The 13613-nt window shown below is 61.6% G+C and overlaps 2 protein-coding genes across 5 annotated transcripts in view; both read right to left on the reverse strand.

Moving 5' to 3' along the window:
• Window positions 1-1386: 1386 nt before the first annotated feature.
• On the reverse strand, window positions 1387-9758 carry LOC104327271 (putative serine/threonine-protein kinase SBK3). 4 transcript variants are annotated; one of them, XM_075445883.1, is made up of 4 exons: window positions 9684-9758; window positions 4707-4883; window positions 4291-4493; window positions 1387-3339 (listed from the first exon to the last, which is right to left on the reverse strand). In XM_075445883.1, the coding sequence occupies exons 2-4, from the start codon at window positions 4876-4878 to the stop codon at window positions 2653-2655; spliced, it is 1062 nt and encodes a 353-aa protein (XP_075301998.1). In that variant the 5' UTR covers window positions 4879-4883; window positions 9684-9758; the 3' UTR covers window positions 1387-2652. The 4 variants fall into 4 exon arrangements, with proteins under 4 accessions (XP_075301998.1, XP_075301999.1, XP_075301996.1 ...); XM_075445884.1 differs by lacking the exon at window positions 9684-9758 and adding an exon at window positions 8694-8717; XM_075445881.1 differs by lacking the exon at window positions 9684-9758 and adding an exon at window positions 5929-6305.
• Window positions 9759-11078: 1320 nt separating this feature from the next.
• LOC104327274 (uncharacterized) overlaps window positions 11079-13613 on the reverse strand; it is a 124989-nt gene continuing 122454 nt past the window's right edge. The window contains 4 exon segments of the mRNA XM_075445861.1: window positions 11079-11296; window positions 11386-11711; window positions 11794-12108; window positions 13270-13299. Coding sequence (XP_075301976.1) covers window positions 11288-11296; window positions 11386-11711; window positions 11794-12108; window positions 13270-13299 — 680 coding nt within the window. The 3' untranslated portion in view covers window positions 11079-11287.

The following is a 13613-nucleotide window of genomic DNA, read 5'->3' on the forward strand; positions in this document are numbered from 1 at the left end:
GTGCCACTGTCTCCCAATGTGGCCTGCCTGTCTTTCCCATTAAATTCCATATCGAAAGAGGAATTAGGAGCAATCCTGTTCTTCAGCAGGGCTGACGAGTTAAGCCTCCAATGTGCTCTAATGTTTTGTATCCAAATTAAGTCCTGTCTGGGAAGGAAGAGGATAGAGGTGATGGGATGATGCTTCACCTTGATTTGGGGGCCAACCCTCAACAGCGGTCTTTGGGTTTGCTTTTGGTGCCTCTGCTGGATACACCCGGGTGCAACACATTTGAACAGGTACGTGCCCACACATATTATTTCTGGATATCTCAGTAAACTGTTCTGCTAGCTACTAGCCTGGGGTTTTGGCAGCACGTCTCCCCACAGCCCCCCTCACCGTGATACTGGAGGCCGGAGATGGGAGTGTTTGCCTGTTAAGGAGTAGCTAAATCCTGCAGATCTTGAGACCCCAAGAAATTTCTCCTTCCTGGTACACTACAGATGAGATTGGTGGACTCAGACCAGGAGGTTTCTCCCATCCTGGCCCCATAGATGCAGCCATTGCTTTTTCCATTGCAGGTCCAACTGCACTGCTTTGTAGCTGATAGCAAGGGGCTGTTGCAAGGTAGCACTGCCCCATAAGGTCCCCAAGACCTTCCTTTAAATCACCCAGGGGGGTTGGCTGTCCCTCACATGATTGCCCCCCTTGCTGTTCAGCCAGCAGCATCTCAGGACCACCCTGCACAGCTTTACAGGTCCAGCTCTCCCCAGCTACTGGGAAGCTTGAGTGAGGGCTAGGGCCATGTATCTGTGTGGATGGTGGAATGACTCACTCTGCAAATGTGTTTACAAGCTGCTTGTTGCAAGCATTACTCAATGCATTTTCCATGGAGCTTTATCTCCTTAGGAGAAAGCTTCATGGCATGCATGCTGGTGCTGTGCTGGGGAGGATTTTCTCGCCTGGAAAACCACGTGGCTCAGGAGAAATCCAGCAACAGGATGCAGGACCCCCACCTGTGAGACAATTCCTCCAGGATGGGGGAGTTTTCCACCCCCAGCTGCAGGGAGCACCACTGTCCAGCCCGGCATCACCACCCCTGGGTCGAGCATCCCCAGGCTGCAGGTTGGGGCAGGGTGGGGGAGGGGAGGCAGCTACAAAGCAAAAGCCTCCAAGTTGCTAAATCCAGGCACTCGGCATGCCTCCCACCTGCCCATGTGCCCTATCCTCTCCCGAGACTTCCCACTACAACAGAGGGCTGGGGGGACTGGACCCCATTTGCTCACAGCCTGCCTGCCCCAAGATGCAGAAAAAGCAGGATTTAGAGCTCAAGCAGTGGGTTCATGGGACAAAACAGTAAAAAAAAAAAAAAAAGGCAAAACAACAGAGAATTTTATTAAGCTTCAGCATCTCAGATAATTTCCCCCCTTCCCTTCCACTTTCCACCAGGGTTGCTGGTGCAGGAGACGGAGCCTCTGCCGATGGCAGAGCACAGCATCCCCCACCCTGTTGGGGGTCCCTGGGGAAGGGTGGGAATGGGGTCCCCAGGCAGAGCATGGAGGGGTCCCAGGCAGAGGCTGCAGGAGCCCTGTGCCCCAAAACAGAGGTGCAGACTGCTCAAAGGGGTGCAGGAGACCCCCATAACGGTGCTTCCCAGCAGGCAGGCAGAGACCTACCCACACGTGGAGTGGCACCAAGGTTAGGTGCTAAAGCCTGTGGGACCCCGCTGCTCTCCTCCCGGCTGCCAGCAGCCTCGGTGGGAAAGCCAGCGGGGACCAGATGGCTGGTTGAGCCTGGGCAGGTGTTTGTCCAGCCTCCAAACCATGAACTCACCCCACAAACTCCCCTCCGGAGTCTGTTCTGTCCCTCCCGTGCTGGAGATGGAGAACATTTGCGGCTGTCAAAGCCATTTTTCATGTGTGTCCCCTCCTGGGCACCCAGAGCCATTCCAATTTGCTCTCTTGCTGTGTCTCTTTACCCTCTTGCACTATCGACCGACCCACGTCCAGCCCTTAACGTTGCAAATCATTCTCCCCATTGCATTGTTCAGACAGAGCTGCATCCCAGGCTTGTCTGGCTTTAACTCAAGTCCTAGAGATCCACCTAGCAGCTCCTCCAAGCCCCATCACACCCCATTTCAGCTGGATGCCTTGAGGGCTTACACCAGTTTCCCCAGCTCCTTAACCCCTAGGAGGCTGTTTAGCATCTTCTCTAATTAACAGCAGCCCTTAACCTCCTCCTCACTCCTGAGGTGCAGGAAGGAGGTCAAGGTCAGATGTATTTCTGTGTTCCTCTGCTGAGCAGTCTCACCATGTGTCTCTGCCAAGGTCTTGCATTGGCCTTAACAGGTTAAATTTCTACTTAATTTCTCTCCTATTTCTTTCTTTCATCCCACGGGCTTCTTCTGCCCTGGCTTTCCGTTGTGCATCTCAGAGCTGTGCAACCGTTGCTCAGGCGGACTGTTGTCACCACTGCCAAGTGATGTCGGTTTGCAAGGTGCCAGGCGTCCAGCTGCAGGGCTGGGGTCTCCAGGTGCTGCCTGAGGCATCGCTTCTCCTTCCCATGCTTGCAGCCCATTTCTAGTCCCGCAAGCCTCGGGCATCAGACAGGGAGCCCAGACCCCTGGGGAATGCCCGCCACGATACCAGCCCCGGGATGGAGGGGAGGTGCTGGCTACCGGCACGGGGCCAGGGCATTAGCAGAGGGCACGGGAATCCCATCTCCCCCACCAGCAGCCTCCCGTCCCCCGGTGCCCCCCAGGCTCTCCCCCGTGCTGCCGGTAAGGGGGGACTGGGAGCTGCTCGGTGCCGACTCCCTGGCACTGGGAGCCATCACCCAGGGCAGGGACAGGTATTTCTGCACTTCGATGGCCGGGCTCCGGCGGTCAGGGTCCAATGTCAGCAAGCGCCGGAACATCTCCAGCACACCAGAGCCAAAAATTCGCCAGGACGCAGGCACCCCATGCCCCTCCGTGCCACTCTGCCAGATGCAGAAGTCCTCGAACTGGGGATCGGAGCTGGCAGCCACAGCCCAAGGGAAGCAGCCGGTGCAGAGGCAGAAAAGCAGGACAGCAAAGGCCCAGACGTCCAGGCTGGAGTCCAGCTCCAGTGTGTCGGAGCCCTCGAGCAGGCAGAGCTCCGGCGGGGCGTAGGGCAGGGTGCCGGACATGGCACCCACTGCTGAGCCCTGCATGCGGGTGAGCCCGAAGTCTCCCAGCTTCACCCGCCGGCACTCGCGGTCGAAGAGCAGCACGTTGTCCAGCTTGACATCCCGGTGCACCAGGGCACGGCTGTGCATGAAGTCCAGTGCCTCGGCCAGCTGGGATGCACAGCGCTTCACCAGTTCCTCTGCCAGGCCCTCCTGCAGGGATGGTGGTACCATCGCCCATCACATAGACCCCTCCCCAAAGGGGCTGCTGCATCACCCAGCCCCATGCCCAGCACCTCCAATACATGCTTTGACCCACAGCAGCATGTAGCCCCATGACTGCACTGCAAAGGTTCACCCCATGCACAGCATGAGCACGCGTCTCACCGCAAAGGGTCTCTTCCCATGCACCGTATCACTGCACCCCACTGCAAAGCATGTCCCCACCAAAAGCATGACCATGTACCTCACTGCAGAGGGTGTCCCCACACGCAGTGTCACTGCACACACTGCGAAGGGTCTCCTCCCATGAGCAGTGTGGGCATGCACCCCACTGCAAAGGGTCTTCCCACCAAAAGCATCACCATGCAACCCACTGTGAAGGGTGTCCTCATGCTCAGTGTCACTTCACCCACTGCAAAGGGTCTCCCCACCAAAAGCACGACCATGCAACCCACTGCGAAGGGTGTCCTCATGCTCAGTGCCACTTCACCCACTGCAAAGGGTCTTCCCACCAAAAGCATCACCATGCAACCCACTGCAAAGGGTGTCCTCATGCTCAGTGTCACTTCACCCACTGCAAAGGGTCTTCCCACCAAAAGCATCACCATGCAACCCACTGCGAAGGGTGTCCTCATGCTCAGTGCCACTTCACCCACTGCAAAGGGTCTTCCCACCAAAAGCATCACCATGCAACCCACTGCAAAGGGTGTCCTCATGCTCAGTGCCACTGCACCCACTGCGAAGAGTCTCTCTCCATGCACAGTGTGGGCACGAACCCCATGGCAAACGGTCTGCCCACACAGAGTCAGTGGGTTCTCCCTGCAAACGCTGTCCTCACACACTGCGTCACTGCACCCACTGCAAACCCGTCCCAGCACCTTCTCCTCCATCCTCCCACCCGTCCCGGTCCCTGTCGCCGCAGAGCCATGGGGCAGCACACACCCCTGGGTTGAGGAGGGCACACAGGTCCCCGGCGGGAGCGAGCTCCTGCCCAAAAGCGAAGTGCGTGGCACTCTCAAAGGCGATGGGCAGGGCGCGGAGGCAGGCAGCGTGGCTGGAGAGGCACAGGGCAATGCAGTACTCCCGCAGGAACGCCCGTCGCTCTGTCTGCTCCTTCAGCATCAGCTTGAGGACCACCGGCGAGCCTGGAAAATGATGGGGGAGCCGAAGGGGCTTCAGCACCAACCAGGGCAGAGAGAGGGCCTGGCATGGGGTGGTTTGGGAAGGGATGGGGTTTGGCTGGGGTGGGTTGGCTGCAGCAGTTGGGCTGTGCACATCTGTGCACATCTGGGGAGTAGGTTCCCACAGACAGCAATGGGGTTGCCCTCCCCATCCCCTGTCCCCCCAGTGCCCCTCACCACCATCCCGGGGCTCCGTCAGCACCACGCGGCCGTAGGTCCCACTGCCCAGCTCCTCCAACACGGCATAGTCCTCCTCCAGCTCCCGCTGCGGCACCTCCTGTCCCGTCTGCATCATCAGCCGTTCCAGGAACTCCTCGTTGTCCTCCCCGTCCTCGTCCGACTCCTCCATGGGCCCTGGGGAGAGCCAATTCCCCCGCGCTGCTGCAAAAACCCACCTTCCCCAGCCCCTTGCATGGGGAGGTGGTGACAGCACCACCCTCAGGGCACCTAGTCAGAACAGTCCAGTGCAGCCCAGTCTAACCCAGTTCAGTCCAGTCCAACCCACCCAAGCCCAATCCAGTCCATCCCTGCCCAGACTAGAGAAGCTCGGACAAGCCTGGTCCAATCTTCTCCAGCCCAGTTCAGTCCTAAGCAGCCCATCCCAGCCCAGTTTAGCCAGCCCAGCCCAATGCAGCCCAGCACAGTCAAGCCCAGTACAGCCCAGTCCACCCCAGGGTCTCTCCCTACGGTGTCCCCAGCCAGGATCAAGCCCTGTCCCTCTGCCGCAGACATTGTGCAGACATGGGGGTCCCAGCTGGTGAGAAGGTGCAGCCCCATGCCAAGAGGTGATGGGGACCCAAAAATGTCGCTTTCCAGTGGGGCCAAGCACCTGCAATGGGAGCTCAGGGGGCCAGGACACTTGCTCCATTAAGCCCCCTTGTCCCTATGTAGGAGGAAAGGTCAGCCCCACAGAACACCCCAGAGGAGAGGCAGTGAGCCCTATAACCTCCCAGAGAAGGGACAGGTACATCACACCCCACATCACCCCGTGGCAGCAGTCAGGGCTCCCTCTCTCCACCATACTTCCCCCCCCCTGCCCCGCCATTGCACAGGGTCAGAACTAGCTTTCTCCCTCCCCATATCCCCCCATTGTAGGGAGTCAGGGATGACTCTTTGCTCCTCCACCCCCATCCCTGAAGCAGGACCCCAGATCCTTCTCCCATCCCACCACCTGCAGCCATCTGCTCCGGCACAACAGCAGTGAGGTCACCACCACCACCAGCACCTCCAGGTGTGCAAGGCTGAGACCACCAGCCTGTCGGGGGGTCCATACACACCCACTGCCGTGGGGCTGAGCCAAGAGGGTCATGCAAGCAAGCCAGAAGCAGAAGGCAGGGTCGAGCGTCCCTCAAGGTTGTACGGGGAAAGTCGAGAAGCCCAGGAGCAGTGCGTACCTCACCTGTGTCCCCCGCCGTGTGTCCCAACAGGGTCGGGTGCTCCCAGGGCACGGTTGGGTGCCCCCAGCCCCACAGCCACCCCCGGCACCAGGAGCTGTGACTCAGACTTTCCTGCCCGCTCCCATGCCGCCGGCCCGCGCTAATCTCTGTCACTCGCGCGCAGGGAACATGTGTCAGCCCCAACGCGTGCCGAGGGCCAAAGATAGGCAGGAGGCAGGACAGGCAGGGCATTGCATGGGGGACAGACAGACAGGATGGAGTTGGAGATGGGGGACAGACAGACAGGGTAGACCTGAGTATAGGGGGACAGACAGACAGAGTGGAGCTGGGGATGGGGCACAGACAAGGCATTGCATAGGAGGATAGACAGACAGGGTAGGGATGGGCATAGGGGTCAGACAGGGCATTACCTAGGGGGACAGATGGACAGGATGGAGCTGGGGGATGGGGGTCAGATAGACAGGGTGGAGCTGAGTGTGGGGGGACAGACAGGGTGTTGCATGAGGGACAGACAGACAAGGTGGAGCTGGGGATGGGGGCTGAGCAGTGCTGAGCCTGGCAGGCTCAGTGCACCCAATGTGTGGTCCAGAAGCAGGGTGCAGGCCTCTTGGCTGTCCCTCAGCATGCTGCTCTGCACCGTCTGTCCCTGTGCTGCTTGTTCACCCAGAGAGGGGGTCTGTCCCCAGCACCATGCTCTGTCCATCCGTCCATCCCTGCAAGCTGTCCTCCACACTGTCTGTCCATCCATCCATCCATCCATCCATCCATCCATCCATCCATCCATGCATCCCACGCAGAGCTTGGTCCATCTGTCCCCACACGCCTTGCTTCTTATCTTGGCTGTCCCTGCCTGTGCTGTCTGTCCATCCATCTGTGTGCTGTTCTGTCCATCTCCCCATGCCATGCATCATGACATCTGTCTGTCCATATCCATAGTCCTCTGTGACAGCTGCCCTGTGCCACCTCTGTTTGTCCCCCCTTGCAATGCTCCATCCTGTCCATCCATCCTTCCTCACAGTACTGCCTCTCCATCAGACCAATCTGCTTGGTTTCACCCAGCCATGCTCCTTGACATCTGTCTGTCTGTCCCAATGTGCAATGCCCAGTCTGTCCTCCCATGGCCAGCCTATCCTGTCTGCCCGTCCCCCATGCAATGCCATCACGATGTCATCCCACAACACAACCCTACCCATGCTACGGCACAGCCCAGCCATGTCATGACACAGACTGGTGATGCCATGACGCAGCCCAACCATGCCCAACACATCCCAGAAATGCCATGACACAGCTCATTCATGCAATGACACAGCCTTGTCATGCCATGACGTGGACCAGTAATGCCACGACACAGCCTAGCAATGCCATGACACAACCTGGTCATGCCCAGAACAGCCAGGTCATGCCACAACACAGCCCAGCCATGTCATGACACAGACTGGTGATGCCACGACACAGCCCAACCATGCCCAACACAGCCCAGCAATGCAATGGTCCATCGCTCATGCGATGACACAGCCTCGTCATGCCATGAGGGCTGAGCAGTGCTGACAGTAGTGCCACGACACAGCCCAGCAATGCCACGACAAATCTTGGTCATGCCCAACACAGCCTGGTCATGCCCAGCACAGCCTGGTCATGCCCAACACAGCCTGGTCATGCCACAACATAGCCCAGCAATGCCAGGACATAGCCCAGCCATACCACAACCACACGCCACCTGCCCCCGCCATTGCCACAGCCCCACCACCACCACCACCACATCGCAGCACAGCCCCAGGCTGGCCACGACTGCTCATCCCACTGTGGTGGCATCCCAGAAGGACACAGCACTTCACAGGCATCCCTCCACCAGCCACAGTTTCCCCTCCCCTGTGCCACGTCCCTGAGGGGATCACAGAATCACAGAATCACAGAATGTTTGGTGTTGAAAGGGACCTCTGTGGTCACCCAGCCCAGCTCCCCTGCCGAAGCAGGGTCACCTACAGCAGGCTGCACAGGACCTTGTCCAGGTGGGCCTTGAATATCTCCAGAGAAGGAGACTCCACAGCCTCCCTGGGCAGCCTGGGCCAGGGCTCCGTCACCCTCAGAGGGAAGAAGTTCTTCCTCATGTTCAGATGGAACTTGCTCTGCTTCAGTTTGTGCCCATTGCCCCTTGTCCTGTCGGTGGGCACCACTGAAAAGAGTTTGGCCCCGTCCTCCTGACACCCACCCTTCAGATATTTATAAGCATTTATTAGGTCCCCTCTCAGCCTTCTCTTCTTCAGGCTGGTCAAGCCCAGCTTCCTCAGCCTCTCCTCGTAGGAGAGATGCTCCAGTCCCCTCACCATCCTCGTAGCCCTCCTCTGGACTCTCTCCAGTAGCTCCTCATCTTTCTTGAACTGGGATGGGGGAGGGATCTGTTTTGTCACTTAGCCCCCCCAGCCATGCAGCATCTCACAGCTCTAACTTCATCCACATGCATGCCAACTGGCTCCCACGGGGGTGTGGGGCAGGGACTGGGAGCAAGCAGTGGATGCCAGACTCCCCCAGATGTGGGCCAGGATGGTTTTGGTACGGGGTGGGGACACACACACCCCCCAGCCCCAACTGCTGGGCTGCAGCGATCCCCAGGACCAAGGCATTGTCCCATGGGGCTGGCACCAACCCTGGGAGATGTCATCCCCACATCGACCCCCCCTCCGTCACCATCCCCAGTGTCCCCAGCCCCAGCCACACCACCACCGCCCTGTGTCCCCACCATTCCCCCCCCTCCCCAGCTCTGACTCACATCTGGGCCCTCTCGGCAGGGCGCGTTCCCTGGGGGGGTCTATTTTGGGATGGGGCTGGCAGAGCTCGGCTGGCAGCACACGCGCACGGTGTCCTGCCAAGGAAGCACCGGCCGTGCCGAAACGTGGTGGTCAGCCATGGGAGCACAGCCTGGGGGGTATGCATGGGGCTGGGGCTTCTGGGGGGGGAGTCTCCCCGGGCTGCAGTGGGGGGACAACAGCACACGGAGGTTGGGGCACCCTGCTCTGCCTGCACCCTGGGGCTGCACCTGCCCCAGCACCTTCCCTCCACCCCGGTTCCCAGATTGGATCCCTCGCTCTCTCCCAGTTCTCAGGGCCATACCCTTCCAGCTCCCCACTTCTCACAGTCATCTCCCTCCCTTTCTCCAGTTCCCACAGTGGTCTCCCTCCCTCTCCCCACTTCCCATGACCATCACCCCTCCCTCTCCCCACTTCCCGCAGTAATACCCATCCTTATCCCCAGTTCCCATGAGCATAACCCCTTCATCTCCCCAGCTCCTGCAACCATCTCCCTCCCTCTCCCCTTTCCCCACAACCATCTCTCTCCCCATTTCCCCCAGTAATACCCATCCCTCTCCCCATTTCCCATAGCCATCTTCCTCTCTCTGTTCCCGCGACCCTCTCCCTCCTTCTCCCCACTTCCCGTGACCATCACCCCTCCATCTCCCCAGCTCCTACAACCATCTCCCTCCCTCTCCCCTTTCCCCACAACCATCTCTCTCCCCCCATTTCCCACAATAACACCCGTCCCTCTCCCCATTTCCCACGGCCACCTCCCTCTCCCCCCATTTCCCACGGCTGCATCCCCTCCCTCTCCCTCTCCCTCCCCACCTGCTCTTTCCCCCGATCCCATCTGCTCACAGGGCCCTGACCCCGGTCCGGCTGGAAGGTAATTAATACTTGACAGCACATTAGCAGGACCCGCTTGGCAGGCAGCCGGGGGGGGAAGCTCGCATCCCCCTGTCACCCACCTGGGGACCGGGGACTGCTCCCAGGGGTGTCTGCCCCCAGCCTTCCCCATGGGGCAGAAATCAGGAGGCTGTGACCCCCCCTGCCTCACTGGGGACCATCCCCGGGGTCGGGCCATCCAGCCCCACCGGCACATCTCTGGCCTCGGCGGCATGCGGAGGATGCGAGTGCCTGTCACTGTCCCTGTCTGTGTGTGCCCCCCTTCCCCGGGAGGGGGGCCCGTGGCTGGCCGGCAGCCCAGGAGCATGGGAGGGAGCGCGGTGGCAGGGCGGCGGGGGCGGAGGGATGGACAGCTGCGGGGGCACCGAAATAGCCGTCGGGCAGCCGGGCCAGGTGGCAACAGCTTGTCCCCGTCCCCAGGGCTGGAGGGGGGGGCACAGCCCTGTGCTGAGCCCCACCAGCCACCGCCCCACTGCTCCCGTGCTTGTTGCCCCTGACTGTGTCCCCCTGTCCCCCTTCTGTCATTGCAGGGGGGGAATATGCGCCCTTGGTGTCCCATTGCCCCACGACCTGCCCCCCTTCAGCCCCTGGCCCCACTGCACCCACACCCTCTGCGCCCGTAGGTCCCATCGCCCCACGCCCTGCCCCTCTGCGGTCCGTGACCTCCAGTGCCCCACACCCTGCACCCTTGGCCCCTATTGCTCCACTCTCTGCTCCGCTGCCCCCTTAGCCCCCATTGCCCCACGCCCTGCCCTTCTGCAGCCCCTGGCCCCACTGCACCCATACTGTCTGCATCCCTAGCCCCCACTGCCCCACACCCTGCCCCTTCTGCAGTCCGTGACCTCCAGTGCCCCACACCCTGCACCCTTGGCCCCTATTGCTCCACTCTCTGCCCCGCTGCCCCCTTAGCCCCCATTGCCCCATGCCCTGCCCTTCTGCAGCCCCTGGCCCCACTGCACCCATACCTTCTGCACCCATAGGTCTCATTGACCCATGCCCTGCCCCTGTGCAAGCCCTGGTCCCCATCGCCCCCTGCACTGACCCTCTGCCCCCCAACCCCATTGCCCCCCTCTCTGGCCCTCTACACCCCTAAGTCCCACTGCCCCACATCCTGCCCCTCTGCCCTCCAAACCCCATTGCCCCGCTTCCTGCCCTGCTGCTCCTGCCCCATGACCCGGGGCAGAGCTGCGGGCAGATCCCCTCCCCCAGGCAGGCAGGGTGCTGGGAGCGGGACAGGTGGCTGCAGGATTAGCGCTAACGAGATGTTTCATAACGAGGTCGAGAGGCCACGGGGGGAGCATGGGCAGGGAGCCAGGCTCGGCTCAGCCCCACACCTGGGACAGCCGGGTCCCTGAGCTCACCCCACTGCTGCCCCACGGCACAGCCACAGGCCCCCATGGTGCCCCGTGGGGCTGGGTGCCAACATCCCCAGGCACAGGCACAGCACAGAGAGCTCCTCAGTTCTCCACATTTAATGACTGGGCACGGGGGACAAGGGGCTGGGGCAGGACCCCCTGCTGCCACCCACAGCCTCCTGTGGGGTGTTGTGCATGAGGTCCCCCATGGGACCAGGGGATGCCCAGGGAGAGGTGCAGAAGGGATGGTCCACAGAGGGACGTGGTGGCTGCTGAGATCGGGGGCTGTCTGTGGGGCAGAGCTCTGCTGCTCAGTCATCCTGCAAGGACAAAAGGATGACAGCGGCTTGATCCTGCTCTGCCAGGCCAGCCCATGTGTCCCATGGCGGCAGGAGGGGACGTCCCAGACCTGGCAGACCACGCCGACGTCCTCCCGGTGGGTGCAGTCGTGGCGTCCCCAGGCGCGGTGGGCGCAGTCCCGCAAGGTCCCCTCCTGACCCCGGCAGCGGACGTCATCCAGCCAGATGCGCCCAGCACCGGGGCCAAAGCGGGGTCGTTCCCGGGGGAGGTCACCGACCGCCTCCGCCGTTCCGCAGCCCAACTCCCGGCAGACCACGTCCGCGTTGCGTCCGCTCCAGCCGTCATCGCAGACCGTGCCCCACTGCCCGTCGCGGCTCACCTCCAACCGCCCAGCGCAGCGGCTGGGGCCACCCGCCAACCGCATCTGGAAGGGCTCTGCAGGGAGACCGGTGTGACGCCAGCCCCACGGGACCCCCAGCATCTCGGGTGGCATCACCCCACCCCGCTGCACGCTCACCCTCGCACTCAACGGCAGCCACCCGATCCACGGGGCAGGATGACGCGGGCCCCGGCTGGAGGACGCAATGCTCCATGGTCAGCTCCTGCCCGGTGCACTGCACTTGTCGCAGCACCGCTGGCGACGCGCCGGCTGCCGCGGGGCTGCAGGGTGCCGGGATGAGGCGCGGGCGACCGCAGCCGAGCTGTCGGCAAAGGACCCGGGCGGCTGCCAGGTCCCAGCCCTCGGCGCAGACAGAGCCCCAGGTGCCAGCAAAGAGGAGTTCCAGGCGCCCAGCACAGCGTGAGCGACCACCCAACAGCCGGGCTGGCACCTCTGCAGGGAAGGGGAAGGCGTGTGCTGCCAGTACAACCAGTACAGCCCCAGTCTACCCAGCAAAGCCTCTGTCTGTCCAGCTCAGCCCCAGTTTGCTCAGTACAAGCCCCAGTCTGACCAGCACGTCCCCAGTCTGCTCAGTACAATGCCAGACTGCCCAGCATAGCCCTAGTCTGCCCAGCACAAGCCCAGTCTGTCCAATCCAGCCCCAGTCTGCCCAGCATGGCTCCAGTATGCCTAAGCATTATTCCAGGCTGCCCAGCACGGCTCCAGTCAGCCCAGCACAAGCCCAGCCTGCCCAGCTCAGCCCCAGCCTGCCCAGCATGGCTCCAGTATGCCCAGCACAAGCCCAGTCCGCCTAGCATGGCTTCAGTCTGCCCAGCACAGAGCCCCAGTCTGCCCAGCATGGCTCCAGTATGCCCAGCACAAGCCCAGTCCACACAGCACGGCTTCAGTCTTCCCAGCACAGAGCCCCAGTCTGCCCAGCACAGCCCCAGTCTGCCCAGCATGGCTCCAGTCTGCCCAGCACAGCTCCAGTCTGCCCAGCACAAGCCCAGCCTGCCCAGCCCAGCCTCAGCCTGCCCAGCATGGCTCCAGTCTGCCCAGCACAGCCCCATTCTACCCAGCACAAGCCTTAGTCTGCCCAGCACAAACCCAGCCTACCCAGCAAAGCCCCAGTCTGTCCCACACAGCTACAGTCTGCCCAGCATAAGTCCAGTCTGCCCAGCACTGCCCCAGTCTATCCAGCAAAAATCCAGCCTATCCAGCAAAGTCCCAGCCTGCCCAGCTCAGCCACAGTCTGTCCAGTACAGCCCCAGTCTGCCCAACCCATCCCCAGTCTACCCAGTACAAGCCTCAGTCTGTCCAGTTCACACCCAGTCTGTCCCACACAGCCCCAGTCTGCCCAGTACAAGCCCAGTCTGACCAGCACAGAGCCCCAGTCTGCACAGCACAGCCCCAGTTTGCGCACCACAGCCCCACTCTGACCAGCACAGACCCAGTCTGCCCAGCACAAACCCAGTCTGCCCAGTACAAGCCCTCCTACATGTGGTCCATGCCCCAGTGCCTGCCACATCCCATGGTCCCTGACCCCACGGCCCCCAGATATCCCCGGGGGGGCACAGGGGTCACCAGGGGACACCCAGGGGACCCCCAACGTACCCGATCCGGCCACGATGCCGCAGCACAGAGCTGGGGAAAGAGAGGGGATGGCTGAGAGTGGGGAACCAGCCCTCGCCCCACAGACACCCCCCCACACCCCACTGACCCCCCCAACTCACATCCGACCGACACCCACACACCCCACTGACCCCCCAACACACTCGACAGACACCCCACACCCTGCATAGCCCAGTAAAACCCCCTACACACCCCCGCGTGTACCCCCAGACCTGCTCCCCCCACCATGTGCACCCTCAGATCTGCTCCCCCCCCCCCATGTGCACCCCCAGCTCGGTGTCTCGAGCGCACCCACAAATCTCTGCCACCCCATGTGCACGCTCAGT

Source organism: Opisthocomus hoazin, chromosome 33 (assembly GCF_030867145.1).
Source record: "Opisthocomus hoazin isolate bOpiHoa1 chromosome 33, bOpiHoa1.hap1, whole genome shotgun sequence".
Lineage (NCBI taxonomy): Eukaryota > Metazoa > Chordata > Aves > Opisthocomiformes > Opisthocomidae > Opisthocomus > Opisthocomus hoazin.

Bases quoted from the DNA above. Each gene is read 5' to 3' on its own strand.
- LOC104327271 (XM_075445881.1), bottom strand. From the start codon at position 6,277: ATGCCTTGTCTGTGCCCCATCCCCAGCTCCACTCTGTCTGTCTGTCCC. The intron at 4,884-5,928 runs GTGAGGTACGCA...GGCTCTCCCCAG, and splicing joins ACACACGGCGGGGGACACAG to GGCCCATGGAGGAGTCGGAC. The intron at 3,340-4,290 runs GTGTGTGCTGCC...CCATCCCTGCAG, and splicing joins GTGCCCTCCTCAACCCAGGG to GAGGGCCTGGCAGAGGAACT.